Consider the following 26,683-nt stretch of genomic DNA (forward strand, 5'->3'; position numbering starts at 1 on the left):
CTTGGCAATTATGAATCTGTGCGAACAAAGATTACATGTGGAGTTCCTCAAGGGTCCATTCTTGGGCCTCTTCTGTTCAACATTAAAATGCTTCCTCTTGCTCAGATTATGGAATATTATAATATCTCCTACCATACTTATGCAGATGACACACAACTTTATATAACAGTGTCAGCAGATGACTACAGTCCCCTGTATCTACTAAATAAGTGCCTTGACGAAATCAATACGTGGATGTGCCAGAATTTTCTACAACTAAACACAGAAAAAACTGAGATAGGTGTTTTTGGCCCCAAAGAACAAAGATCAATAGTCAGTGCTCACCTTGACGCCATGACACTAAAACCTACAAATCAAGCCAGAAATCTTGGTGTAGTTCTGGACTCAGACCTAAATTTCAATAGTCACATTAAGACAATTACTAAATCAGCCTACTACCACTTTAAAAACATAGCAAGAATAAAAGAATTTCTGTCTAAACAAGATACAGAAAAACTTGTTCATGCTTTCATTTTCAGCAGGCTGGACTATTGTAACGGTGTCTTAACAGGCCTGAGTAAAAAATCAATCAGACAACTGCAGCTCATCGAGAACGCTGCTGCCAGAGTCCTCACCAACACCAAGAGAGTGGAGCACATTACACCAGTGCTTAAATCACTGCACTGGCTTCCTGTGTGTCAAAGGATAGACTTTAAAATCTTGTTACTTGTCTATAAAGCACTAAATGGTCTCGGGCCTAAATACATCTCTGATATACTTGTACGTTATGAAGCATCCAGACCCCTCAGATCATCTGGAACAAGTTTACTCAGTGTTCCCAGGATCAAAACCAAACAAGGTGAAGCAGCCTTTAGTTTCTATGCTCCCTGCCTGTGGAACAAACTTCCAGAATATCTGAGGTCGGCTGAAACTGTCAACTCATTTAAATCAGGGCTTAAAACATTACTATTTACTGCAGCTTACCAGTGAACTAGATATGTAACTTATTGTTAGGATAATCTGTAGCTATTGTTTTTATATTTGTCTGCTGTTGCTTTTGCTTTATGTTTGCTTTTTAAATGCATTTTCTGTACTGTTTTTCTTGCTTTTAGCTTTTGTTTTTAATGATCTATTGTTCCTTTAATGTTTTATCTTAACGTATTTCTCTTGTAAAGCACATTGAATTGCCTTGTGTATGAATGGTGCTATATAATTAAAATTGCCTTGCCTTGCCTTGCCTTGCCTTGCCTTGCCTTGCCTTGCCTTGCCTTGCCTTGTTGCAGTATGAAATGTCTGATTTCATGGCAGCCTTTCTGAAAAATTGCAATGCATGTTGCTATCTAAGTGTTTTTGAGAAAAGAAAGAAAGAGGTGCTGAGCAAATCAATATGCTGCATGCTGCTCTACAATGAAAAGAGATTTTACTTGTTTAAATAGTCAAATTTGCAGTAAAGTTGCAGTAATTGGACAAAATTGCAAGGTCGTGCGCAACTAACGGGAACTTGCTGAATTTGTGTTAATTATTGCCATGGCAACATCCTGGAGGGATTGCTAAATGTGTGCAACTGTTCAGAGAGCTTTGTTTCAAAAAGTATTCATGTAAAGTACAAGACAGAAAAGAAAGTGTGACAGACTGAGCCTGGAAATGTGTGTATCAGTTTATGTCTGAGGCCTCAAAGAACTCTGTGTGCAAATTTCGGTCAAAGTTGAGTATGTGTGCAGAATATGTAGTTGCTCATTTGTGCGGCATTGAATGGAGATTTTTGTGTGTAACAGTGAGAGACGCCCCCGAGCTGAGTGGGGCCCCCGAATGGCCAACACTAAAATGTGTAGAAAGAAAGAGAGAGGATGAATGAGAGAGTGTGAGGAAGAGAGAAAGGAGTGATTGAAAGAGGCAAAGAGGGAAAAGAGACACAAATTATGAAATTGGAATCTATAAAAGAACAAGAGCAAAACCTGTTTTTGTTCTGTGGTGGTGCAGACTGCAGTCTAACAGCAAATATATTCTCTCCAGTCATGAGAGACGACCTCTCAGGTCCTGTACAACAGGTCTTTGTGTCCCCAGAGTCAAGACTAAACATGGGGAAGCAGCATTTAGTTTTTATGTAACATACAGTACAGGCCAAAAGTTTGGACACACCTTCTCATTCAATGCGTTTTCTTTATTTTCATGACTATTTACATTGTAGATTCTCACTGAAGGCATCAAAACTATGAATGAACACATGTGGAGTTATGTACTTAACAAAAAAAGGTGAAATAACTGAAAACATGTTTTATATTCTACTTTCTTCAAAATAGCCACCCTTTGCTCTGATTACTGCTTTGCACACTCTTGGCATTCTCTCGATGAGCTTCAAGAGGTAGTCACCTGAAATGGTTTCCACTTCACAGGTGTGCCTTATCAGGGTTAATTAGTGGAATTTCTTGCTTTATCAATGGGGTTGGGACCATCAGTTGTGTTGTGCAGAAGTCAGGTTAATACACAGCCGACAGCCCTATTGGACAACTGTTAAAATTCATATTATGGCAAGAACCAATCAGCTAACTAAAGAAAAACCAGTGGCCATCATTACTTTAAGAAATGAAGGTCAGTCAGTCCGGAAAATTGCAAAAACTTTAAATGTGTCCCCAAGTGGAGTCACAAAAACCATCAAGCGCTACAACGAAACTGGCACACACGAGGACCGACCCAGGAAAGGAAGACCAAGAGTCACCTCTGCTTCTGAGGATAAGTTCATCTGAGTCACCAGCCTCAGAAATCGCAAGTTAACAGCAGCTCAGATCAGAGACCAGATGAATGCCACACAGAGTTCTAGCAGCAGACCCATCTCTAGAACAACTGTTAAGAGGAGACTGCGCCAATCAGGCCTTCATGGTCAAATAGCTGCTAGGAAACCACTGCTAAGGAGAGGCAACAAGCAGAAGAGATTTGTTTGGGCCAAGAAACACAAGGAATGGACATTAGACCAGTGGAAATCTGTGCTTTGGTCTGATGAGTCCAAATTTGAGATCTTTGGTTCCAACCGCCGTGTCTTTGTGAGACGCAGAAAAGGTGAACGGATGGATTCCACATGCCTGGTTCCCACTGTGAAGCATGGAGGAGGTGTGATGGTGTGGGGGTGTTTTCCTGGTGACACTGTTGGGGATTTATTCAAAATTGAAGGCACACTGAACCAGCATGGCTACCACAGCATCCTGCAGCGACATGCCATCCCATCCGGTTTGCGTTTAGTTGGACGATCATTTATTTTTCAACAGGACAATGACCCCAAACACACCTCCAGGCTGTGTAAGGGCTATTTGACCAAGAAGGAGAGTGATGGAGTGCTGCGGCAGATGACCTGGCCTCCACAGTCACCGGACCTGAACCCAATCGAGATGGTTTGGGGTGAGCTGGACCGCAGAGTGAAGGCAAAGGGGCCAACAAGTGCTAAACACCTCTGGGAACTCCTTCAAGACTGTTGGAAAACCATTTCAGGTGACTACCTCTTGAAGCTCATGGAGAGAATGCCAAGAGTGTGCAAAGCAGTAATCAGAGCAAAGGGTGGCTATTTTGAAGAAACTAGAATATAAAACATGTTTTCAGTTATTTCACCTTTTTTTGTTAAGTACATAACTCCACATGTGTTCATTCATAGTTTTGATGCCTTCAGTGAGAATCTACAATGTAAATAGTCATGAAAATAAAGAAAAGGCATTGACTGAGAAGGTGTGTCCAAACTTTTGGCCTGTACTGTATCTGGAACAAACTCCCAGAAAACTGCAGGTCTGCTGCAACTCTTAGGACGCATTCACACTGGCGCTATTTGGTCTGCTTTAAACGAACCCTGGTTCGCTTCCACGAACCGAACTATCCGTGGAAGCGAACCCTGGTCCGCTTCCACGGATAGTTCGGTTCGTTTGGAGTGGTGTGAACGCTCATTCGAACTTTGGTGAAGACCAAATGAGGGAACCCTGATCCACTTGAAAACTGGGGATCTCGGTTCACTTGCAAGTGAACCCTGGTGCGGTTCACTTACAGTGGGAAATGCAAACAGACTATCCAGCGAACCAAAGAGAGGAAGTGAACCAAAGAGGGGAAGTGATGTAGAACGCAGTGCAATATGGGCAGACCTGGAGTAGTGAGGAAATGCAGGTGCTTATTGATATATGGTCAGAGGACTATATATCTCAGCTGCTTATGGCTACCCACAATTGATTTCCGTTTTCGGTCCTGGCCAATCGATGAGCCGGGTTTTCTTCTTCCTCATGCTCCTTTTTCTTCCTGGTCAGTGGTCATTATGGGCAGTACCGCCCCCAAACGAGCAGCTATTGTAACTGCGTGACATTGTCCAGGCGGTTTGGTCCGCTTTAAAAAGTGTAGTGTGAAAGTGAACCAAATGAAGGTGTGAAATTTTTCAGCATTCCCCGTCCCACGGACTATCCTGGCGTGAGGAAGATCTTTTGAATCAAGGCTGAAGACTTTTGTCTTTGCCACCGCCTTTTATTTATTTCTTTAACATATTCTATTGTTTTTTAATAACATGTAAACAGCTATACAGCATTACAAAAGACAAAGAAAAAATAGTATACATATGCACAAGTGTACACATATACAGATACCTAAATACACATAGAACCTTTAAAGGAACAGGCAGCTGCAGAAGATAAAGTTGGAATCAGGGCCCATCCTATTGTGACTGGCTACAAGATGTAAAAAAATTTTTTTTTTTTTTTTAAAATAAAAAAAGAGTGCTGCTGCCTTTTATTAAATCAAATATTTATTATTTTTTTATACTGCACTGTAACTTTTATTCTCGTATTTTATACCTGTCTTAATCTTGTGTTTACTTTCTATCCTCTAACTCATTAGTGACATTTTAAATTGTGTTTAAATGTCATTTAATAATGGGTTTCTTTTGCACTTTGTCTTGATGCTTCCGATGTTTGATGTAAAGCACTTGTAATTACCATGTTCCCAAAATGTGCCTTTAATGTTTGGGTGTCCACTTGTTTTTCCAGCTGTTGTGGACCAAGCAGTCAAAGCACAAAAAAGATTTTACAAAACAAATAACTCAAGGTAATGAAATCAGAATTTTAGGGTCCTTAAAAGAGGTCGACAAAATATAACTCTATTGAAAAATAAGGCTGATAAAAACTAGACATGAAGTCACCTAACAGAACCAGACACTGGGGCAACATGTACTGGCTGATCAGACCAACTTTAACACACAGGGGGAAAACTATATACACAACAACTCAAACTGATACAAAGAAACCCTAATCCAGGATACCTTGGTGTCTGTTGCTTCAGGTTTGACCATTTTTTGTCCTCTTTCCTGAAAGTTTCCCAAATTTATAGATAGTGCAGGTAAATCATTCAAGCACCCGTTAAAAGATGTGAGGTGTACAGTAGGTAAAAAATGTAATTTGAACTTTTTTTTGTTCTTTAAATACTACAAAAGCACACACTTACACAACAGGAAGACTTGCAGAAACTGAGTAACAAAAATCATTTTTCAGTTTATTTTTTTGTTTCGAAGACACTCCCAAATTGTCTGAGGAAGTAAAAAGTTCCCCTCAAGAACTTTCCTGTCTTAAGTCATATCTGAACTTTTTTTGCGGTAGGGGTTTTCCTTGACTGCTTAAGAGATTCTGGGGGGCTGATTGGCAACACAAGTAGAAAGTGAAAAACTGGTTAGAACTGGTCTTTAGTGAACATAATTCTGTGTGTGTGTATGTAGGAGAGAGTGAGACCAGGGGTCTGCAGACAGTCTGTCAGCATGCACCTCCCATCTGGCGAACACTGTCCAGGCATCTCCCACAGTCACACTGCCACAAACACACATATTTTCCTATGTGTGTGTGTGCATGTGTCGTAAAAGGAGGAGGTGCCTGGAGCCTCCCCCTTTTACTACACATGCACACACCCCGTCTGTGTTTTTCTCTTTCTCAGTGCTCACTCGTTCGCTATCAGGGCAGCAGTGGACGCTCAGCTGCACAGACAGCAGATTCTCTTTTACCCCTACACTTTTGTGTGCTGTATACTTTATAATTATTTTTCTAGGAGCTTCTGATCTGTGTAGCCACGCTGTAGGAAATGGACCCCAAAACCTTCCAGACCTATGTGCAGGACAGGATGCAGAGGGCAAAGGAGATGAAGGAGGAGGAGAAGCTGTACAGATACAACGGGGTGCTGTACCCGCGCCTCATGTGCCATGAGGATAATTTAAAGACTCTGAAGGACATCACCGCCAGGGAGGATGACATCATGCTGGTGGCTTATCCCAAATGTGGTGAGTGATTGTGACTCAGTTACAACAGCCTTCAGGTCACATATTACATTTGTTTAAGTGACTAATAAAGTTTTTAAAGGGTCATTAAAGGGACCTTTAATCTGTTGTGACCTCTGACCTTTGACCGCCCCTCCACTGATTGCTTGAAATGTCAATGATTTTAACATTGGTGACAGTAAAGCTTTTTCTTAGCAGTGGTGAAAGAAGCAGTCAGATATTTCACTGAAATAAAAGTAGTAATAACACAGTGTAGAAACACTTTCTTTCAAGTCAAAGTCCTGCATTCAAAATCTTCTTTAAGTCAAAGTACAGCAGCATTAGAATATGTTTAAGGTACCAAAAGTAGAAGTACTCATGGCTGGATGATGAGACAGTGAGCCCACAGGCACTGATATGCCTCCCAAACAGGAGCAAGACAAAGACTTTGTGCTATTTTGCCCTATCTGCTTTTGTTGTTGTTGTTTGTTTGTTTGTTTTGGTTTGTCTGTCTTTATGGTTTCTTTGTAGTCTTTTTTTTTTAGATAATTTTGTCTCTTTTTTTGGTCATTTTGTGTCTCTTTGCAGTTCCTTTGCATCTCTTTGTTGTCTTTTTGTGTCTCTTCCTGGTGAGTCTGTGTTAATTTGAGTGACATTTTGCAGGAGAAGGCCAAAGAGCTCCCTTCTGGCACTTTGGGCCCTTGTCCAGTTGGCCCATTCACAAATGTGTTCATCACTTTAATGTTAAATGTTGCAGCTGGTAAACGTGGAGCTCATTTTAATTACTTTACTACTGCTTTCCACATCAATAAAGTCTTATAATATCTTAAACCATAATAATAAATCACATCATCAGTCATTACCAATCTCAGTTTGCAAGGTAATTGAAGCTATTTAATAAATGTAGTGCAGTAAGAATATTTCCATCTGACATGTAGTGCAAAGGTATTATGAACAAATGCTTGAAATGTAAGTGTAAATCTTAAGATTAGAATGCAGAATTAAACTGAAGTAAATCACCAATCAATCCAATAAAGTCTTATATATAGTATATTTAACATTAAAAAGTGACTGTTCTGGGTAAAATTCTGACATATTGATAAATCTCCTAGTTCTGCAAATGTGCCTGCTTACTGTAAAACAAGAATCCAAATTTTAATGTTATTTTTTCTCTCTGCAGTCTTTCCCACATGGTATATGATTGGGATTCACATGAAAAAGTTTGGTATCAAAATCAAAGTTGTTCAACCCCCTTAATCAGTAATATGTAACTACGCAACAAGTCTGCTGATTTAAATATTTAACTGAGGTTTGCAATTAATCATAGAAATTAACACACACACAGGTGACCACCATGAGAGCTGAAAAACAGTTGTTTCCTTATGACTGATTCTTCATAAACGAGCCTTTAAAAGACTAGATCATTTTGGGCTCTGTCCAGAGTTTGAAAGCACACGCCGTAACACCTCTAAAGCTCACTGATGAGCATGTTATATCATGTTATGTTTGTTTAATCTGTGCACAAGCAGAAATGTAAGAGCGTCACTTTGTTGTTTTAGTGGGAGTCGCATGGCAGAGTGAGGTTGCCACAACAGAATCAAAACAGGAGTGATATATAACTGTAAATGCAGAGATAAGATATAGATATCATTTTTTTTTCCATCAAGAAAATTAACCATGAAGTATTGTGATGTGCAGAAGGAGGCATCTTGTGTTCCACTGCATAGACTGCAGTGATTAGGAGGGAGAAGTCTTTCTGTTTGTTTCTGATTTCCTGTTGAGCTGTTGCACATACCGCAATCATCGCTGCCCTCAAACATCTGCACAAGAAAGAGTAGAAAAAGGAAAAAAAGGGAGGTTGTAAGATGCAGGAAACAAAGCAGAATGTGATTACATGGACATGAATAACCCATTTGTGAGGCTCATTCTGGTTCTGATCATATTCGGGATATGGTGTTCACATGAGCACAGAGACAGCAGGTTATTCATGTTCCCCATATACATCCTAGTTTCTTTCGGAGTGCTTAACCACATAAACTACTCTACTTCTCCAAACACCTATAATTGGGTAATTCATGTCCATGTAAACTCACTGACTGTGAGCTAAGTGTTTAGACTGATTTCCTTCCCTCCAGGCAGCCGTTTGCTTTGGTTCATTTCTGTAAAAATCAACTTAAAAACTGACTTTGTATTTCAAAGTTACATTTTTGTTTTGTGGCAGACTGTTCAGGAAACCCTCAGTAACGTGTAACCCTACAACAAGTCTGTTAATGGAAACTTTTAACTGAGGTTTGCAATTAATCTTACAAATAAATAATTAATCAGCAATGAACCGTATTAATCAACAAACAAGTGACCACCATGAGAGCTAAAGAACCGGAGAAAGTGCACAACAGGAAATGTTTTTGGAAACTCTTGGATGTTGGTGCATTCAAGGACACACAAGGCCCGTTTCCACCACAGGAACTTCGGGGTAATTTTACGGGGCCGGGGCCGTTGGTGCATGTCTCCACCGCAGGAACCACCCCCGAAGGACAGAGTTCTGGAACTTTTACGGGGGCTAAACAAGTCCCTGCCTCGGAGTAGGTACTCAGAACGGCCCCGAAAGACTCCCGGCTGGGGCTTGGGGATTACTTGGTGCTGATTGGATATACTCAAGGAGGGATGTGATGTCAACAGAAAGCAACAAAATAGCCGGCATTTTTAAAACTCAGCAGACGAGGATTAGCTCGGTCATATAGCTTCCTCCGCCATGTAAAAAAAACTCACTAAATGGCCCGTGAAAAAAATATTTTTTCCAGCGGATATCTTAGTTACAACATGATTGAGCTAGCAAAGCAGTTTGGTGTTGCTATGTGTGGTATTTATTCAGTTTTGGGAAATCACAATGTCTAGAAAGCATCAGTAGTGGCTGCAGCTGACAGGGACAGCTAACAGCAGCAGCAAAGCTAACATCAGGACGTCATCTGTTAAAAGCCTCCCGTTGTCGGATACAACATGAAACTACTCCAGTTAGCTCAATCATGTTGTAACTAAGACATCCGCTGGAATTTTTTTTTTTCACGGGCCATTTAGTGAGTTATTACAGACACCGCTAAGGGCTATCAGCTAACGGCATCCCTATGTCACCCCGGTAAATGGTCACGCAACGATTACGTCACATCCAGAGCCCGTAACTTTACAGGAACCTTCCTCCTACTCCGCTCTCTCAGTGGAGACACGGCAGTTGAGAGGGCCGAGCGAGAGGACGTTCCTGTAGTAGTTCCTGCCCCCCAAATAGTACCAGGAACTTCTTCAGTGGAAACGGGCCTACAGACACCTAAGAGATTCAGCAGCTGGAAAATACTCTATTCACATGCAACAATGCAGTGAAGGCACCGTGGTAGCTCACCTGGTAGAGTGTGCGCCCCCCCCCCCCTACTATCTGTCTATCAGTTAAAAGCCAAAACAAGTGTCATAAATCTGGACACTTGGTTACCAGCCTAACAGGTTTGGACCCTGACAAGATGTCACACGTTCAGACTAACGGCTTGATAGATGGTTGGGAAGGAAAGTTACACTAAGTTGCTTTTTACTTTGAATTTTTTTTTTTTTTATAGCTACAGCCATCTTTGACCTTCCGTAGGCTCAGTCACTGGTATTTGTTCATTTATAAAGCCATACTGGGTTAACTCCATTTGTACATTTGTACTTTAATTGACCAGAGATCTGACCATAGCTTCAGTCTGAGATCTCAAGACTTAGTGTTGTTGACTGTTCCCAGTGCACGGACTGAGCAGGGGAAGAAAGCTTTGATGTGCTCTGCTCCTCTCACTTGGAATAACCTTCAAAACGTTTGAATCAATATGAACTGGTCTCTCTGTCTGATTTTAAAGTCAGTTGGGTCTTGTCATTGTGCAAAGGTGTTCTTATATTTCTACATTGTATTGTGTATTTTTTGTGACTTACCCAGTTAAATATGGGTTAAATTAAAAAAAAAAATGTGTTTTTCAGGCTTTCCTCACTTTCATTTTATTTATTTTTTTATAACTGGCCCATCAAGGGAGTTCAACACACACTAAAATAATAAAACAAGGAGTCGGCTGCAGATAAAGAGTTGCAAGTAGGCTTAGAGATACAGAATGACACAGCAAAAAAAAGGTTGGCAAACGCCAGCCCTGTAAATATGTTCACAATGGCCGAATCCAAACCTCATGACTGATGCCAGCCCCCGCAGCAGAGAGTCCTTTCTGTACAGAATTACAGAGAGACTAATCTTACTCGCACTGAAGTTCTCTGTAAAATCACTGCCAAGAAACAGCCCGCCACATTTCCACATATCATGTGTTTGATTGCTGAGTTACAGGATCGTATTATCAGAGCCAGACTAGCTGTTTCAGTCTTTATGCTAAGCTAAGCTAACTGGCTGCTGGCTGTTGCTTCGTATTTGCCATCGTAATTCTCAGCAACAGAGAGAGCAAACAAGTGAATTTCCCAGAATGTCAAACTGTTTCTTTAACCATATAATAGTTTCAAAATGAAATGTTATCACTGAATATAATTCGAGATTTTGCCAGATAAAGAAGTATCAATATTCTTGAGCGGTGACTAGTTAAAAACATCAAAGCAGGTGAGAATTAAAACAAGTAAAATGTCTTTAATTCTCATTTTTCTGGAGTTAAATGTTGGTGCTGGAGTTGGGAAATCTTCAAACATACAATAAGTAATGAAAAGTTTTTATTCATTTAACACTGAATTCAAAAATGCCTCCTTCACAGCATCATATGAGCCCTTTAACCTTTCGATGACCACTTCATTTCCATCATTTTCCAGGAATTCTGGGTAGTGCATTGCAAAGATTTGCCCCAGTACCTGAGTGAATATTGTTTATTATTTAATCACACCATGTCACAGCAGCTTTAAAAGCGCTCAGTGCTGTTTCTTCAGAACAAGAAAAGCGTGACACTCCCGCTGTTGCTGCCGTGCGTTTGAGGAATGTGACATGTCCTTTTGGGGTTTGAGTTTACTTTTGAAAAGCTCTTTGCACGCCAGATCGCTGGTGGAGCAACGATAGGACGACAGACGAGTTTATCGCCTTCAGAGGAATGTTAGATCACACACGCACATCTCCGTGTGTAGGGCCCTCACTTGGCCCAGGGCCCGCATGAGGATAACAGAGCTATTGATCAGCATGTGTGTGACTGTACCTCCATCAGTATAGCCAATGGGAGCCTCAGTTATTTGTTTATTTATTTTTTTAAAGATATTTTTTGGGGTGTTTTGACCTTTAATCGATAGGACAGACAAGTGTGAAAGGGAGAGAGAGAGAGAGGGGGGATGACATGCAGCAAAGGGCCACAGGCTGGAGTCGAATCTGGGCCGCTGCGGCAACAGCCTTGTACATGGGGCGCCTGCTCTACCACTAAGCCGCCAACGCCCCGGGAGCCTCAGTTTTAAGAGCTGAATGAGACCTTTTGATGTTGCGGGCTGTTAAACCAGCATTTGACTGACACAGATAATGACTTCCTGACATCTCGGTGATGTATGGAGGAAGATAGAGGAGGATTAACCTAACCTTCACCTCCACTCTCTCATATTTACAGTCTGTGTTTTCACTGGTTTCTGTCTGTGTTGCACGACATGGCTCCCAAATTGTTTTTCTGTTTCCCTTCTCTCCACATTAGTAGCCAGGTGTCATTTTCAAGGGAGATCCAATTACACAGAAAATAATAGCACCACTTCTTTTTCTTTAAACTTCTTTAGCTTGACTATCTTCAAAGTGTCCTATACCCAGCAATCTCAGAGACTGAATTAAACCTGGACCAAAAAAAAAGAATGAATGGGAGTGAGAATTTTGTAATCAGAACCCTGGTTGCATTTTAAGAGACCTGACATGGAGCCACAAGTCGCATCAGATGTCTTTTACTCTACTCGTTTAGACTGTTGAAACATTTTCCACAGTGTACACCAGAACAACACATTTAATTTGGCACCACAATAAATAAATAAGTAAATAAATTAATTATTTAATAAATGAAAAAATAAAAATAAAAATAAATACATATAAATAAAAATTGGCCGTGCAAAAACAAAAAACCCTGGGCAGTAAAAGCTAAAAGTGAGAGGCCTTCCGACTATAAATGATGATGTGAGAATTACACATAAATACACTGCATGGAGCTGCTGCAAATCTCAGAGGAAATGCTTTTAGTCATCACATGATAAAACACTTTTACGTGACAGGTAATAAGCAGCCCATAAACCCTCGCGTGCTGCAGAGCTATTATGTAAAAATAGGATCCATCAGGGGAACAGGTTTATCCTCATAGTGGAGAGTAACACACCGGCTCGCTGCCAAAAAGAAAGAGTAGAAGAGGAAGTGAAACAGATGAAAGACACGACATGCAGCAGCTGCAGAGTCCGTGATATACGTGTAAGTGTACAGGTGTGTGTACAGGTGTTACAGTAAGATTCAGAAGTTAGGTTAATGGTGAGTTATCTTACACATGAATGGTTGCACAGTTTGCACGCTTAAATACTTCCTTCAGTGACTTTAAAACAGTTACAATAATCTGCTGAATCCGTGGTTTTCCTCACATTTACCTCAGTCAATATGAAAGAGACAATTAAATCTGACTGACAGACAAAGAGCTGAGAATTACGATGGTAAGTAGACCTGCTAGACTGCTTCTATGTTTTGTCTGACCCTCTCACAGGTTATTTGGAGAGTATCAGCTGTTGCCATCAAACAGAAGATATAAAGTCCAACAGGCTCGACTGAACAGGTTAAGGAACTCATTTGTTCCTCAGTCTGTCAACCTAACAACTCAGAGTGTGGCTTCTAAGTGGCCTGGGTCAAAAACTGAAGTTTTTATGTGTTGTTTGTTAACCTTTATTTAACCAGAAAAACCTTCTTCGATTAAAAATCTAATTTTCAAGAGTGTCCTGGCCAAGACAGGCAGCAACATAAGTTACAGACAGACAACAAACAAACATCCTGCAACGGTGCTTTGACGACCGAGAGGAACCAATGAGTGCATGATTTTGTTGTTTGGTTTGCCTTGTATCAATGGGTTTTTCTGTAAAACAGTTGACGTCCTGGGTCGCAAGACAAATATCAAATGGTTTTCTGACGATAAAGAGAAATCAAATGACATCTAACTGAGCCCTCCTCACTTCTGATTGGTTAGTTTAGTCACATGTGAGTTAGGAACAAGGGAGTGTTCGTATTGTGAAGCTGGCGAAGGAAAGTTTTTCTTTCATCCATTTTCAGTTAACCATTAACTCATAAAAATAAAACGTGCTATGTATGACTCAGTCATCGTAGTGTACAGCGTCAGTTTGGATTTCGGAACGCACCCAAAGTGAAAAGAACAGCAAAGTGCCTCTTCAGGGGTAACTTTGGCTGAGCCCATGGTTTTATGTCTAAGTGACTAATGGGACCAACAATTTTGAACTTTGTCCAGGAATAAATGAGAGCAGCGGCCAGGTTGCAATTTAGCCACTCTGAATGTTTTTGTTTTTGACACTGTCAGGCTCAAAAACTGATATTAAAAATGACAACATTATGGAAAGGACCCTGACAGAGGCAGACCTTTTCGTTGAAGGGTAGATCCTTTTGTTGAACCAGAAACGTACCCATAATTGCTACCGTCAAACCCATGAGACTCTATTCAAATAAACATCATTTGAACTTGCCAATACATGCACATGGGTAGGTTTAATTAAGCACCAAAAGCAAGTGGTTAGGTTGAGAAGAATACAACAGTGTTTGGCTTTACATTCATACAGGAAGCGAACACCGGCCTCCTGGGTGAAATTTGGTGACTGGACTCTCCTACTCTCCTACTCTGACTTTTCACCCCCTTAACTTATGTTGATTTCCGCCGTGTTTCTCCCTGACACCATCAGGTGCCGGTGCGCACTGATGGCACCTCGGCAGCTTGTCATGCTGACATGTAAGGACAGCTTTTTCCGTCAGTGTCCCACATGGAAGCCACTGCCCAAGCGCTGGTATTCAACAACTTTGAAATTAGTTGCTTTACGATGATAAAAGTATTGCTTATTTAAATTTTTCTCAAGTAGGTACAAAATTAAAATCTTTTTACAGTGTATGACAGGATCACATGTTCAGTATATTTTATATCTGCTTGCTTCACTGTCAACTGTTGTGAAATATTGAAACCTGAAACAAGTTCTCTTATACAGTGATTATGTTTGGGTGTTGCTGTCTTGACCAGAGGTTAAAATGGAGTGTGATTAAACAATACTTGACTACAACATTACGTGTGTGTGTGTGTGCAGGTTTTAACTGGATGGTGGGGGTGGTGAGGAAAATCATGGCAGCGGTCGCAGGCACGCCTCAAATACAATCCAAGATGCCACCGTTGATCGAGTTTTTTGGACCGGATGTTGTGAAGGTAGGCTACTCCCCTGATGTGTGTGTGTGTGTGTTGTGTATGTATGTGTGTGTGCAGGCAGATCCTGTTTAGGTTACCATGCAGACAGACAGATGAAGATAAAGCCTGTGTTTATGTGTGTCAATGGTTTTTGTCGAGTCACTATCAGCAGCTGTTGTGTAACACAGGACTGTCAGTGATAACTGCAACAGCAGGTTAAAGCTTTACTAGTTTGATATAGTGATGATGTGTTAACCGGAAGGAGTTGTCGATAGTTATGATGAACCCAAAGAGAATTATCACAAACTCTGCAGCCCTTTTCAGCCTCTGTTAACTTATTTGTAGATGTCCTCTGCCTTCATTCAATCACAATGGTGATGAATGGATTTTGTTAGGGGGGCTCACAGCTATTCAAAAACTACAACTCAAAGCTCCTCATGTGAAACAGCAGTTTTGTTCTTGTGTGTTCCTGCGTTCGTCATTCATACTCATAGTGCGTTGGTTGAATGTTGCAATCCATCCTTATAAACTTGACCAGAAACCAAACCTCATCAAGTAAACTGATGTTTTAGGGAGTCGTTCTGTTGGAGCTCAAAAGTCAAACAGAGTTCTGCGGTTTGTCACTGCAATCTGAGCTTGTCGGGACATTTTAGCCTAAAAGACAGGATGATGACGTTAATCGGCGGCAGATGGCTGATCTGTGATCAGAAAACACATTCTTACATCCTCTAAATAAAGGCATTAAACAGAAATGCAGATGTTCTTTGTGTTTAAAGGGATTCTTGGAAGTCTCATTGATGGGTTTGTTTCAACTGTTTAATCCGGAACACATGGTTTGGTGTGTGTAATTATGTGTGTGTGAATAGTTTGCTGTTGTCTAATTAATCATGTGTAGAACTCTGCAGTGTTAAAATCCTGAGAAAGAACAGGGCAGGGAGACAGTAAAGGAATATCTTGGAAAGTACGTATATTCTCTTTATAGTGAGAGTTCAGTGAGAAGATCATTCCCACTAGTCTCAGAAAATACTGCGGATTCATGGTATCATGGTAGTACAGAATTATTCTTGCTCTGTCAGACCTAGAGTTGGTTCGTGTTCTCACGGCAGCATTTACAAGCAGACCAGATCAAATGCCTTGTGTGAGAAAGCTGCTCTTGATTGGTCAGAATTTCCATGTGGGAAAAATCCAGGAAGTAAACCAAACGTTAAAGAAGGGTACACTTGCAAGATAAATGTGACACTTTCTAATGTCACAATGGAGGGACAACTACACAGGTTGATTTTAGCGCTGCTCATCGTGGACTATATTGCTGTCATTGTTCATTTTAGTCAAACCATACAGTTTGAAAACGAGGCGCGGCTCCAACTAGAAAACAATGTTTTGATGCATTGGATGTGCTGAATGTGCATATTAAGGCAGTACAGGAGGAGGTGCACATTAATAATCCTCCAGGACTGTAACATGCTCATGTTTAACCCAAACAATGTGTCATGTGACTGCAGTTGGTTCAGATCCAGGTCGGAACACGTTCTCACCACAAACAAACTGCACCAGAGTTCATTTGTAACCGGACCGAGACCACCTCTTCAAGAAGGTCTCAGTCTGGTTGTTTTGGTGCACACCTGAGTGTGATTGCTGTGTTCACACCTGCTCAAATGAACTGCACTTAGGGGGCAAACAAACTTGAGTTGAAACCATTTTTTAATGAAGGTATGTATAAAAAGTCTCCCTTTTGAAAACAATGGTGAATAAAATAAAAAAAAGGTGAAAATTTTCGTCCAGTTTTTTCTTTCATTATTATAGATAAACAAATGTACACAGTGTGATAATTGTCAGTTTTCATATCATGGTATACCTTGAAAGCAGTATACCACTGCAACCCTTTATTTATTGGTCTGATTCAGCGTAGTGCATTCTGGTAGTCGTAGGTCTTCTCCTTCCTCTTCTCTGTTTTCTCTGGTTCTGTAGCGCCAATTTCAAAAGTATTTGCATCTTTCTACAGCATAGACACAGTACTTTTATTAAAAATCCGTCTTTCCCGCTGTGAAATACTTCTTTAACAAAGTAGTTTTAGTTCCCTAGACTTAACCAAACCTTTACCATAGATCAGAAACCAGTCTGGAGAGTCAGTTTCTGGAGGGAACTAACATATGATACAAATCTCATTCTGGTGGTATACTGTAGTGTCTAATGCTGAATAACTTCACATAAAAGCATATCTCCCCTCTCCTGCTCTCCCCTCAGATCCTGGAAGAGACTCCTTCTCCGAGGTTTCTGGGGACTCACATGCCTCCTGACAACATACCCGCTTCCTTCTACGCAAAGAAAACTAAAGTAAGTTTCAAAACGTCTGCAACAACATCTCCAACTCAGAGAACAAATAGATCATATCTGTTTCAGTAGACAACAGGAAAGGAAATGTGTCTCTTAAGTCCTCAAATGGGAAACAAAGCTAGTTTGAATCTGAATAAAAATAAAGACGAGATGGACAACATACAGTCAGGTCCATAATTATTTGGACAATGATACAGTTGTCGTCATTTTGGCTCTGTACACCACCACAATGGGTTTTAAATGAAACAATGAATACCTGCTTAAAGTGCAGACTCTCAGCTTTCATTTAAGGCTTTTTTCAAAAATGTAGTATGAACCGTGTAGGAATTACAACCATTTCTTCACACAGTCCCCCGACTTTAAGGGCTCATAAGTATTTGGACAAACTAACATAATCATCAATTAAACAGTCAGTTTTAATACTTGGTTGCAAATCCTTTACAGTCAATGACTGCCTGAAGTGTTGGACACATAGGCATCATCAGATGCTGGGTTTCTTCCCTGGTGATGCTCTGCCAGCCCTTTACTGCAGCCGTCTGCACTTCCTGCTTGTGTTTTGGGTGTTTTGCCCTCAGTTTTGGCTTCAGCAAGAGAAACGCATGCTCAATTGGATTCAGGTCAGATGATATGACTTGGCCATTGCAGAACATTCCACTTCTTTGCCTTAAAAATGTCTTTGGTTGCTTTTGCAATATGCTTCAGGTCAATGTCCATCTGCACTGTGAAGCATCGTCCAATGAGTTTTGATGCATTTAGTTGAATCTGAGCAGATAATGTAGCCCCAAACACTTCAGCTTTCATCCTGCTGCTCTTGTAAGCAAGACAAGACTTCACTAGAATAAATACAGAGGGTTTATCACAAGATGCAAACCATTGGTTAGCCTTAAAAATGGAAGGCCAGATTAGAGTTTGTCAAAAACCATCTAAAAAGCCTGTACAGTTGTGGAACAGCATACTATAGACAGATAAAACAAAGATCAACTACCAGAATGATGGGAAGACAAGAGAAGGAAGAAAGGAAGGAACTGCTCATGATCCAAAGCACACCACCTCATCAGTGAAGCATGGTGGAGGTACTGTTATGTCATGGCCATGTATGGCTGCCAGTGGAACTGGTTCTCTTGTATTTATTGATGATGTGACTGCTGACAAGAGCAGCAGGATGAAAGCTGAAGTGTTTGGGGCTACATTATCGGCTCAGATTCAACCAAATGCTTCAAAACTCATTGGATGATGCTTCACAGTGCAGATGGACATTGACCTGAAGCATACTGCAAAAGCAACCAAAGACATTTTTAAGGCAAAGAAGTGGAATGTTCTGCAATGGCCAAGTCATATCATCTGACCTGAATCCAATTGAGCATGCGTTTCTCTTGCTGAAGCCAAAACTGAGGGCAAAACACCCAAAACACAAGCAGGAAGTGCAGACGGCTGCAGTAAAGGGCTGGCAGAGCATCACCAGGGAAGAAACCCAGCATCTGATGATGCCTATGTGTCCAACACTTCAGGCAGTCATTGACTGTAAAGGATTTGCAACCAAGTATTAAAACTGACTGTTTAATTGATGATTATGTTAGTTTGTCCAAATACTTATGAGCCCTTAAAGTCGGGGGACTGTGTGAAGAAATGGTTGTAATTCCTACACGGTTCATGCTACATTTTTGAAAAAAAGCCTTAAATGAAAGCTGAGAGTCTGCATTTTAAGCAGGTATTCATTGTTTCATTTAAAACCCATTGTGGTGGTGTACAGAGCCAAAATGATGACAACTGTATCATTGTCCAAATAATTATGGACCTGACTGTAGGTGGCCTTTAAAATGTAACTCTTCCTCGTGTTATCCTCATGAGTATGGCTGGATTATGAGACAATGGGCCCCTGGGCACAGACATGCAAAAAGCCTCACCACTTTTCCTACATACAAGCCAGACACACAGACATGGTGGTGGTTTTGCATTTTCTTTTGTTTAGCATGGCTTTTCTAGTCATTATGCATATTTTTCTGTCTCCTTGTGGTAGTTTTGCATCTCTTCGTGTTATTTCGAGTCCCTTGAATTAAATTAGTGTCTTTTTTGTCATTATTTTGTGTGTCTTTGTGTTTTTGTGGTCATCTTCAGTCTCTTCATGGTTGGTTCGTATCAATTTGAGTGACATTTTGTAGATGATGGCTGAACACATTCTCATCCCAGGTCGCCAACCCTGGGACATCAACAAAGGCAAGTTATGTTTTAGCAACAAAAGCACGTGGTTAGGTTTCGAAAAAAACATCTTGGTGTAGCATTCGGGAAGCAAACTCTGGGCTCCTGAGTGAAAGTCCAGGCTTTGTTGGATCCATACATCACCTCTCCTCTCCCACCCACCCTATAGGGACTTTGCACTACGACTTGCTACTACTGGCAGCACTGAAACCTAATGCTGTCCAGTGGTGTATCATACTGCCGCGACAGGTGCTGTCCGGCCGACTGGTGGCGTATCATAACAACAGGAAAGGTTACGTCCAGCTGTGTTACATACTGACGCAAATGGTGGCTTTTGGCATCAGGTGTCCGACACCAAAACCCTTGGCAAAGCAGCAGTATTTGACAACTTTTGCATGAGAATGGGCTGGAACGATAGGGGGCCCTCTGACACTTTGGGCCCCTAGGGCCTGTGCCTGGTAGGCTCGTTCAGAAATCCATCCATGCTTGTGATAAAATAAATTCTGAATATATTTGGATTGTGTAATGACATTTACAGTGCAGTTTATGAGACATAAAAACTAATTTCTTCTGTTTTAATTCTCATGATTTTAAATTATTTTCTGTATTATGGTGTTATGATTTAATTTATCGTGTTATGTGTTGTTCAGATGCTGGTGATCTTCAGGAACCCCAAAGACACTTTGGTCTCCTACTATCATTTCTGCAACAACAACCAGGTCCTCCCAGCCGTGTCCTGGGAGTCCTTCTTCTCCAGCTTCATGAGTGGAGACAGTGAGAGAACACACACACACACACACACACACACACACACTGCCCACTTCCAGGTTAGCACAATGTCATCATGACTCCACTGTTGATGATGGGTTACCAAAGAGGCCTGCAGGGCTCAAGTCATCATTTTGACTATTTTATTTCATTGTAATTGCTTTTGTTCCCCTTTATCTCTTCATTGTGTGTTTTTTAAGTAGTCTCATGCATAAAATTCTGAATTGCTGCTGTGGTTAAAACGTGCTGCGACACTCATTAAACTTTACCTTAAAACGCCTCTGTAAACTCATAGTTATCCTGTAACATGTGGCTGAAAAAAATGCTCATTTTTTTAATTTAATTATTTTCTTTGACTTACAGCAACATGAAACTCCAGACATTAAACAACATTTTGACCAACATCAGTAAAGCCAACCTTACTATAAAAGTTGGACCGGCTTATATTTTCTATATTTCAAATTATTCAAAAGTTTGAATACATTCAAAGAACCTGTGCAACTTGTTATGTAACTTTTTACTCAAACTTATGCAAAAAAAATTCCACCTATCGTTTGCGCCACTTTGTGAGAGTTTTAGTATTGACCCTAGATTTCAAAGAAAGACGATAATGAAAATTGTGATAATAATAATAATAAAATAAAAATAATTTTAATAAAATAAAAATATATATCCTACCCATAATGATAATAAAATTTTGGCTATAGGTTGAAAATGAGAACTTATCAGCCCTTGTCCTCTGATTTATTTATCAAAGCATTTAGTATTAAGCGACTATAGGGCAACAACAACTGACCAAAGAACATGATGTTATTTATTTTATTTATTTATTTTTTTAAAGAAAAAAATGTGTAGCTAAAGGTGTTCCAGTTTAGCAACGGGTGCACAACCCAAGCTCTCCAGGAACACAAAGAACAACTTCTCAAGAACCTTAGAACAACATCAGGGACAAGAAAACAAATCTCAGGAAAGGTAATTCAAAGAGCAAGATGTCTGTGTGTGTGTGTGTGTGTGTGTGTGTGTGTGTGCGCGCGCGCAACAGCATTTATATATTTGCCACAACCAGTTTTACACCAGAGAAGTGAAGATTTGATTTTGGCCTCACTTTCCAACTTAAAAAAAACACAGTCTAAACCCTCAAACAGCTTTACCAACCTCAGGTGATGTGGTTCATGCAGGTTATAGATTGAGTGTTGTATTGCACATACTCTCACAGCCTGACTTTATGATCCTTTGTTTATGGACTAATAAACAGTGTGTTCAGCCGACTCAGCAGAGTCACTGTGGAAATGTTGGATGCATTTGAATCCAAGTGGGGTAAAGAGACACTGGGCACTACATCATGACACTCATACAATGTGTGTTAAGATGCTTCTCACGCCTTCTCGGGGCAAAGGAGGGCAATCTATCAGTACGTAGGCCGATAGCATGATGTTTGCAAGTATTTCAAGTCTATTTATGATGTAAAAGTATCACAGTGTAGTGCAAAAATACTCAATTACAGATGTTATGTAAGTAAACGTTGTTTTAATGTAACATTAAACAATTAACGCACGATTGTCGCACACTGACGTTACTTACTTATTTTAACCTGAAACATTATGTTTTTTCTAAATCTAAAGTAGTTTTGACGCCTAAACCTAACCGCAACAGTTTTCACAGCATGAACCACGTTTCTGCGAAAAGTTACATGTAATCACAAAATCAGTGAGGATGATCAGTTTGTTGTCATTTGTGTGTGTGTGTGTGCGTGTGTGTGTAGTTCCCTGGGGGTCTTACTTCGATCACGCTGTGGCCTGGGAGAAGAAGATGGACGACCCCAACGTCATGATTGTCACCTATGAAGACTTAAAACAGGTGGATCACACAGTGCTTGTTACATTGCATCTGACAGAAGGTGGTGGCTTTAAAAATGTGCAAGATCATTACTGTTAATAATTGGTATATGATATTTTCAAAAATCACTTGTTCCAACAGTTTATATGTAAAATCATCCTGTGGAGACATGAAACTTGTTGCAGAGAGACAATCACTCACAGTCAGTGTTTAGTGGAAGTGTCTGATGGCTCTGATTCTGTTCCCTGTCCCTAAGAACCTGACTGAGGGCGTCCGTCAGATCTCCACCTTCTTTGGCTTCAGCCTGACGGAGGCTCAGGTGCAGCAGATCTCAGAAGGTAGCACCTTCAGTGCCATGAAGGAGACCTCCGGCAAATCCCTTGGTAAAATGGGAGACGTCATCTACAGAAAAGGTGCTTTAAACCATTTTGTCACCACAGGAAAACATCTTTAAGGAGTGTTGTTTTTACTTCCAATGTGTAAGATTTAGGGGCATTTAGTTGCATCTAGTACCCTGGAAATCCAGAGTTCTCGCGAAAGCACAATTTGAATTTGCTCAGCGAGTCACTCTGGCAATCAGTAATGATGCTCATTACCCACGCCCTTGGAACCGAGCTGCACCAATCACATCGGTATATCTGATATAGGCGGGCCAGAGGCAAGCTAAACAGATGACGACAGCGCTGCGGTGACCGGAATCAGTCAGTAAACATTGCAAGATGGCTACGGATGAACACCAGTTGTTTGAAACGGCTTTGGCTGCTACAGTGAACGAGTTAGACTTGGCTTTTTCTCTAAAAGAGGAACAGAAGACGGCGCTCGAATCTTTCCTTTGCAAGAAGGACCTTTTTGCTGTTTTGCCGACCGGATACGGCAAGTATCCGCTGGTAGCTAAGCGTAGGCCTATACATCACCCTGTGTATTGTTCTGATTGGCCGTAGTGTTATCCAATTGCATGCAGTGATATTTACAAATGCATGCTTGGTGCCGCCCCTCGAGTTGGGCCATTTTCATTTCTCATGGCCAGACCCTAAATCTTTCTAGATTTGGGTCTGGATTTCCAGACTAGGCATCTAGTGGTGAGGATTGCAGATTGCAACCAGCTGAAACTTCTCATGGTTAGAATTCCTTCAGTGTTCTTTGTTAAAAATAATTCATCAAAGGTCTCTTCCTCTTCAAAACAAATGGACCAGGTGATTTAAACTGGTGAAAACACTGAATAAAGCTGTTTCACGTTAAACAATTAGTGTTTGGCTGATGCTCTGAGAAGAGCCGCCAGCACAGCACCTGCTAATCTGTGCTTACCTTCTTTCTCTGATAACTCAAGATCTCGACATTCAGGAGGCTTAGCAAGAGCCGAATTATCTGCAGAGGTCTCTTCCTCTCCAAAACAAACCAACTGGGTAATTTAAACCAGTATAAATATCAGTATCAATATTTTTCCAATGCTGCTTGTCGTGGAAGGGTTGCGAACTATGCAGCCAAAGAAAAAACATGAAAGGCCATTCTGGGCCACTGTAGAAACATGGCGGTGCATAATGGTGATCTCCAAATGAGGACATGCTCCTTATGTAAACAAGCACAAAAAGTAAGGAAATTTGTGTTTGGTAGATTATTTCTTTGTTGTAACAATGCCTCTTGGTAATAAATCCCATCTGGTTGGAAAGCCTGTTTATTTCCCTTTTAAATGGTGCCACATTTGTAAGGAACATGCATTTGTGGGATGAGCAGCAGAGCTGAGTATGTGGGTTGCGCCCATGAAAAATTTGCCAAATCTTCTCCGCCAATGCCAAACAGCTTTTTTTTTTGCTGTTGCTATTGACTCTTGTTTTGAGCTTCTGGTACCCCCAGTCAGGCACCTGATTGTCAGCACCTGTGAGCATGGGCCTTGCTGCAGTGGTCAGTTGGTGTTTGCTCCAAGAATCGGCATGCCACATTCCAATGATCTGGATAGGGCCTGTGCGATAGGGCAACTTCAAACTGGTATTCTGTAAAACCAAGTTGCGGCATTATTTGGAATGAGCCCTAGTACCATCTGCAAACTGAAGGCCAAGTCCCATATAACGGGGGATGTCAGAGACAGGCTTTCTGGTGGAAAACCCCCATTTCACGTGTAAGCCCGTCAGTGTTTAAATGAAACCTGTCTCCTTGGAATACAACCCTGCCTATTATGGATCTCCAGCTCTTAACCAAGGTTCCTGCTCCTATTGACTGGGTGAGGTAAATAACATTGATCATCTTGTTACAGTCCATTGTTTATTATTATGTTTATTATGTTTATTTTAAGGATCCCCATTAGCTGAATGCCTTGGCAATCAGCTAGTCTTCCTGGGGTCCACACCTTACATACAATATATTACACTACATTACATATAAAACACACAATTTCATCAATTTACATTATAAAATACAAAGCTTATGTTTATATGAAAGTTAAACAGAAAAAAAGAAAATAAAGAAGAAAAAAAAGGAATTACATTCAGTCATTTCAGTTCAAAATTAGGTACGCTGTAGGCTACATACATTAAAGTAGAATACTAAATAATCAATATATTGAAAATATATATATATATATTTCTCCTGGGAAACCTTTTGTCCTGGCATTCATGTGGATGCTACTTGACACGCTCCTCTCACCCAAACACTGTTGCAGACCAAATACCCCCCCCCCACTCCAAAAAAACTGCTCAGGAATTACCCGAGGAATGGAACAAGGAGCTCAAGGTATCGACTGTGCTCCCAAATACCCCAGATCCCAATCTGATCAAACATTTGAGGGATGTGCTGGTACCCGAGAGATACCCCCGATGCACGGTGGGTGCTCCTTGGACTGATTTGGCTCTGACCTGTCAAGGCATGGACACAGGACCTCTGGAGGTTGTCCTGTGTTGTCTGGCACCAGTTCGTTGGCCGCAGATCTTATAGGTCCTGTGGGTTGTGAGGTGGGATACCAGCATGTCTTACAAATGTTTGATCAGATGGGGATCTGGGCAATTTGGAGGCCAGATCAATGCTCTGAGCCGTTTTTGTGGTGTGGCACGGGGTATTGTCCTGTTGGGGGGCCACTGCTACTGAGGAGTGCTGTTGTCATGAGGAGGGTTACCTGGTCTGCACTGGTTTGTCTGTGTCATAGAAAACTAAATAATATCATTCAAGAAAGGGGACCTTAAAGATGCAGTTTGGCCTTTTGGGAAATTTGTTTATTTGTTCTTTTTCAGAGTGAGATGTGAAGATGAATATCGATCTCATGTGTTGGGTACAAAGCTGGAGTCGGGACTTGCTAAGGCTAACACCTATAAAGCTCAATAAATCATGCTTTGTGTCATATTTGTTTAATCGTTACTCAAACAGAAATATAATACCTACAGTGTGAGGTTTCAGTGGGAGTATCAGATTCGTTTGTTTGCCTTCTGGGTGTAATTTTCTGCTAAAATAACACCTAGTGTCAGATCTTATTCATGAGTACATGAAAGAAGAGTCCCTGGTAGTTTTATCCTGAACTGCCAGAATTATAGCTTAAGACATGAGATTGATATCAATCTTCAGGGTTTAACTGTGCCATATTTTTGTCCCTGCAGGCGAGGTCGGGGACTGGAAGAACCACTTCACACCAGAACAGAGCCAAGAGATGGACGATGCCTTCAACAAACACCTGGCGGGAACCAGGCTGGGAGCCAAACTCAACTACCAACTGTACTGTCAGTAAGAGAGGAGGAGAGGGAAGCACTGCACAGATTCATCTGCACCTGCTTGGTAGAGGAGGTGTCAAAAGTTTCTTTGTCACAGGCTCAAGAAGAAGGGAGAAACTGAGGAAAGAGAGGGAACCAGGAGGGAACAAGTGCATTATGGGTTATTGTGTTATTTACTCCAACCTGTGAACTTTTGCTGCTGTACGAATTCTACAACAGAAAACTTTAAAGGAATAGTTTTACATTTGGGAGATCTGATATGTGTCTGCAGCTCCAAGTGAAGAAATAGTTGTTGTACTTTTTTTTGCAAATCAAACAAATTAGATATAAAATGTTAATAAGTGATCATGAGAGGTGCTGGAGAGAGCCAGGTGAGCTGTTCACCCCCCTTTGCCAGTCTTTATGGCAATGGTGGAATCCAACTAAGTACATTTACTCAAGTACTGTACTTAAGTAAAAAATCAAGGTAATTGTACTTAAAATCATAAATGTAAACCATTTTTCAATAACTAAAATTGTCATGAAGACACACGTGGTAGAAGCAAACCTGATTAAAGACAATTTGTTCAGAGAAAAACTGATTTGTGTTCTATGTTTGCAGATGACTCAGTGTTTTCTACTTACTGCCCCTCAAACTGGTTTTAACATTCAGCCAAGTTGGTTGCTATTTGCTCTGGGCATGTACAGGTTTGTATTTAACCACACCAGAGTTTATCAGATTCAGTTGTTTACGTTATAGGTATTTTTTTCCTCCCAAAATATCACCTGAACGCAGCATTGTTTAGCAGCTAAAGTCTCAGATGTCAGATTTTTCTCACAAACACATGAATGTTAAGTCCCAGATTGATTTCTTTACCAATGTTTAACACCTAATTTGACTACGAAGCACTTGAATTCTCTTTAAACTGGCAGCTATCAGAACTCATGTTCACAGATTTCACTCTGGTTCTGAAACTGTGGCTTTGAAACAATACTGTTATGAGATTATTATGGGCTATCATAAACATGCATAATCACTGTTTGTGCTGTGTGTATATTACATAGAATGCATCACTGTACATGATCATGAAGAAAAATAAAACTCTTCTTCACATCACTTATTTGATCTCAAATTACTTTATCTTTGCTGCTCAGCACTCGGAAGGGCCTCCTATCAGTCAAAAAAGCTGCATGGGACTTGTGTATGTAGAATATTCTGTTTTCTTAATCTCCTTATTCAGTTTATATTTAGGTGTTTTACTTCTAGCAAT

General features: G+C 40.7%; 1 protein-coding gene across 1 annotated transcript; it reads left to right on the plus strand.

Annotated features, from left to right (window-relative positions):
* The first annotated feature begins 5,892 nt into the window (after positions 1-5,892).
* On the plus strand, positions 5,893-26,529 carry sult6b1 (sulfotransferase family, cytosolic, 6b, member 1). Its single transcript, XM_033612381.2, has 7 exons — positions 5,893-6,256; positions 14,516-14,631; positions 16,855-16,944; positions 19,791-19,914; positions 21,671-21,765; positions 22,001-22,157; positions 25,323-26,529. Exons 1-7 carry the CDS (start codon positions 6,061-6,063, stop codon positions 25,448-25,450), a joined length of 906 nt encoding a protein of 301 aa, XP_033468272.1. The 5' UTR covers positions 5,893-6,060; the 3' UTR covers positions 25,451-26,529.
* Positions 26,530-26,683: the final 154 nt, after the last annotated feature.

Source organism: Epinephelus lanceolatus, chromosome 17 (assembly GCF_041903045.1).
Source record: "Epinephelus lanceolatus isolate andai-2023 chromosome 17, ASM4190304v1, whole genome shotgun sequence".
NCBI lineage: Eukaryota > Metazoa > Chordata > Actinopteri > Perciformes > Serranidae > Epinephelus > Epinephelus lanceolatus.

Coding starts and splice junctions, on each gene's coding strand:
- sult6b1 (XM_033612381.2), top strand. CDS start 6,061: ATGGACCCCAAAACCTTCCAGACCTATGTGCAGGACAGGATGCAGAGG. Junction 16,945..19,790: donor TCTACGCAAAGAAAACTAAA/GTAAGTTTCAAA, acceptor TGTGTTGTTCAG/ATGCTGGTGATCTTCAGGAA. Junction 22,158..25,322: donor AGACGTCATCTACAGAAAAG/GTGCTTTAAACC, acceptor TTGTCCCTGCAG/GCGAGGTCGGGGACTGGAAG.